This window comes from Montipora foliosa, chromosome 11, assembly GCF_036669935.1.
Source record: "Montipora foliosa isolate CH-2021 chromosome 11, ASM3666993v2, whole genome shotgun sequence".
Classification (NCBI taxonomy): domain Eukaryota; kingdom Metazoa; phylum Cnidaria; class Anthozoa; order Scleractinia; family Acroporidae; genus Montipora; species Montipora foliosa.
The window spans coordinates 52,874,005-52,877,798 of record NC_090879.1 but is presented as its reverse complement, the minus strand read 5'-3'; the positions used below and the strand labels follow the sequence as shown (position 1 = coordinate 52,877,798).

General features: G+C 39.8%; 1 protein-coding gene across 1 annotated transcript in view; it reads left to right on the top strand.

Moving 5' to 3' along the window:
* The window catches only part of LOC137977393 (uncharacterized), a 21,775-nt gene extending 18,886 nt beyond the window's left edge, over window positions 1–2,889 (top strand). The window contains exons 6-8 of the mRNA XM_068824613.1: window positions 105–164; window positions 1,581–1,631; window positions 2,831–2,889. Of these exons, the coding sequence (XP_068680714.1) occupies window positions 105–164; window positions 1,581–1,631; window positions 2,831–2,889 (170 nt within the window). The remainder of the gene's footprint in view (window positions 1–104; window positions 165–1,580; window positions 1,632–2,830) is intronic.
* The last annotated feature ends 905 nt before the right edge of the window (window positions 2,890–3,794 follow it).

The following is a 3,794-nucleotide window of genomic DNA, read 5'->3' as shown; positions in this document are numbered from 1 at the left end:
CTACTTCGTCTCGGTTTTTATTCGCCTTCGGCGAATAATTGTTAAATAAAATAAAGTCGTAAGGTGGCACCCTTAGATAATTTGTCCTACTTTTTATTTGGCAGGTATAACAAAATTCACAACGAAGAGCACTACGGTTTTTGAGTTTTCCTTGGGGCAAGTCAGTAAGTGCTACTTCATAAAAAGAAAGCAAACAGAAAAGTCTGCATTCTACTTTTGATTTGTTTTCTTTGTAAGAATTTTTCGTGTACGCGACGTCGCTATGGGACGTTTCCGTTCTGTTTCTAAATGAGTTCAAACCAGAGTCCGGGTTTTTGATTCAATGCAAAATGAGGCGAAGTGCTGACTGTTTAACGCCGGTTACAAAGTGGAGACTTTTGAAACGCTTCAAATGAACAGTTTTCGTGATTATTTGCAGATTTAAGAAAACAATAAGAAATAAAAGTTTGTGTCGATGAAAAGTACTTAACTTCGTTTGTGTCGAAATGAATATATGAGGGTTTTTGAAAGCTAAACGCTTCCGCGTGTCTGAGTTTATATGACTAGATAGTTATCGAACAGTCAGCACCCATGGAAATTCTAGCTACTGCAGATTCACAGATTCACTTTAGAACGCTGTTGTGGGTTCCTACCCATTCTAAGTAGCAATGATAGCTTGTATTATTTTTGGCACCCGACAACTCAACTCGTCTCCAAGCTACCCCCCATTTAAGGTACCCTTTCACGGTCAAGAATTGACTTCTGCCTCATCTGCCAAAGTTCTAGGTAACATTCTTGACTCAAACTTGACCTTCACTGAGCATATTTCGACCTTAACGTCCTCTCTACTTTCTAGTTTGTGTCAAACAAGCGGGGTTAAACACTTGTTCACCAATTATGTACTGCCGAACAAAATCCTAGATTCTCTTACTTTTAGTAAAATTAATTATTTTTCTGTTCAACGGTTTGGTTCGGTTTTTTTTAAACATAATATTAGAAATTACAAATGATGCAAAACTTTGCCGCTCGCATACTGACTAACACCAGAACGTACGATAGCATTTCTCCAATATTGCATGAACTGGGCTGGCTTACGGTACAAGAACTGTTACGCTTACGTGATATTACCATGATTGGTCTGACGTCCAGCTATTTAAGTTCGAAGCTTACACAGCGTTCAGAAACGCACTTGAGTATAATAGTAGAAATGGAGATCAACTTACCCTTCCCAAATGTCAGACAGTGATTGTTCCGTCAGCTCTCGTTTTTGTACAGAGCAGTAGCATCATCACTCACTCACTCACTCACTCACTCACTCACTCAATTGCCTTTATGAACGGCCTTTCTCGCTAGACAAGAAACCCTCCATCTATTCAATGTTTCAAGAGGAAAGCTACAGTTGAAATTAGTTAAGCCTGGTTTAGTCTATAGAGTATAATCCTGTATTATGTTATTATTTTAAGTTTAATTGTATGTTTGTAAATACTATTCCGTTATAAATCAATGCACATGTTCACATTTTTCATGTAAATTGATTCTGAAAAACCGACCTACTGGAAGAATTAATAACTGAAACGTCTTGTATTGTACTGAACTGTCAGGAAATAAGGAGAAGGAAGGAGATTCGGGAGAAGCCCAGGAATGGGCTAAAGGTATGTGAAGGATCAAGTGCTATCACAATCACAGTTTTAACACGTACATAACTTTCATACACTATATAATTATTTGTAAATGCTATGCCATTATAAATAGGCAGGTACAAAAGTCGGACCGGATCAACTCTGACCGCCAGTCCGGGTTGGATCAACCTGGATCATGAAAAAAACATAAAATTTGATGAAATTGAAACTTTTACCCATTTGAAGGTTAAAATTTCAGTCAAAAATGGGCCAAATTAAGAAAGACTCGCGACGTTTCTCCGTGTCGAGCTGTGTAGTCAAGCCGCCATTTTGCATTCTTAGTGCCAGTTTCTCTCGGACTCGTCTTGTGTTCATCCACCCCTGATCCCGCAGCGTCAATCTCCACGATCATGGACCCAGATGAAGGTAAAATATAGGCCATTTTTGTCAATGAATTTGTATCCGTACACCAAATTGATAGTTACAGTCATAACCCATTTCTTTTCGCAGAAATTTGCTTTACTTCCGGTTGGCTCCTAATTTGGAGAACATGAAGTTGATAGATTTAGCTAATCGTTAAGCACAATTTGCCCTGCTTGACGACAAGGGATTTCAGTCCAAAATGGTTGACGTTTTATACGAACGAACTTAAAACGATTTTCAGAAGATCCTGAAGATAGTTTTTGAGGAGGAAGATGATCCGAAAGGTATTTCAAGTAATTAAGAAACGTGAGCTTTGCAATATCTACATCTACATCTAAGTATATTGAAGCCAGCAGCAACTAAATAGTTATTCACTGACAAAGATGGCCTATATTTTACCTTCATCTTGGTCCATGATCGTGGAGATTGACGCTGCGGGATCAGGGATGGATGAACACGAGACGAGTCCGAGAGGAACTGGCACTAAGAATGCAAAATGGTGGCTTGACTACACAGCACGATACGGAGAAACGTTGCGAGTCTTTCTTAATTTGGCCCATTTTTGACTGGAATTTTAACCTTCAAATGGGTAAAAGTTTCAATTTCATTTAATTTTATGTTTTTTTTTTTTTTTATGATCCGAGGCGATCCGAGTTGATCCGAGTTGATCCGACCCGGACTGGCGATCCGAGTTGATCCGGTCCGACTTTTTATAAATCAATTCACATTTTTCATGTAAATTGATCTGGGAAACCGACTCTACTGGGAGAATTAATAACTGAAACGTATTGTATTGTTCACTATGTCAGGAAAGGAGGACAAGGAAGGTGATTCGGATAAAGCCCCTTACGGGACTAAAGGTATGTGAAGGATCAAGTGCTATGACTATCCCAGTTTTAGCACGCACATAACCTTCATACACTACATGTTTGGGCGTTTTAGTGCATATCGTACAAACGTATACCACTGGGCAAAAATCAGCTTATAAGAATATGTCGGATGTGGTTTCTGCAGACAGATCGATTCTACATCCAACCACAACTCAGCGACATTTCCTTCAGTTTCTTTCACTCCGAAAAGTGCGACCTCTGCGAGCTGTTCATCCAGCTCAAACCCCCTCCAAGCTGTCTGTGATGTTTCAAATATTTCTTCCAATCAGTCAATCAATAATCTTTATTTATACACGATAAATATTTAAAGCGATGCTTCGCTTGTGGGGTCTCAGCGGGTTGCCCATTCCAAATCATGACAGGGTCCTCTCAACAAATCAAATTGCAGCACCGACCGAGGAAAGTTCGTTAAAAACACATCGCTAAAACACGCACGGTGGTTGGCACTGCAAAGTAGTGGTGTGGGTCCCTTAAGTCAACTTCAGACGATTGGAAATCTTGGATTCTGATTGGTTGGTATGATTTGGGCGGGAAATTTCAAAATTTCGGTGTTTGTGTATTTTTGGAGGGTCAGTGTGTCACGCATGGAATAACGTCAGAGAGACCCAGATCCCTGACGGTTCAAGCGAAAAAAACAAGACAAATTAGGATTTTTTAACGAATAAAACGGTTTAATGAGATTAAAAAAGGGGCTGGCCTCGTCCCAGTTTACGATCGTTCGGGATAAAATCGAATCTGCCGTCTTCTTGCCGCGTCAGGCTCCATGGACAGGAGACGTAAAGGAACCTTTTGTAAGCGTACAGGGAGACTTTTTCGACCTTTTGTAAGCGTACAAGGAGACTTTTTCAACATTTTGTACGAAAAATCCATCAAATCGTCACGG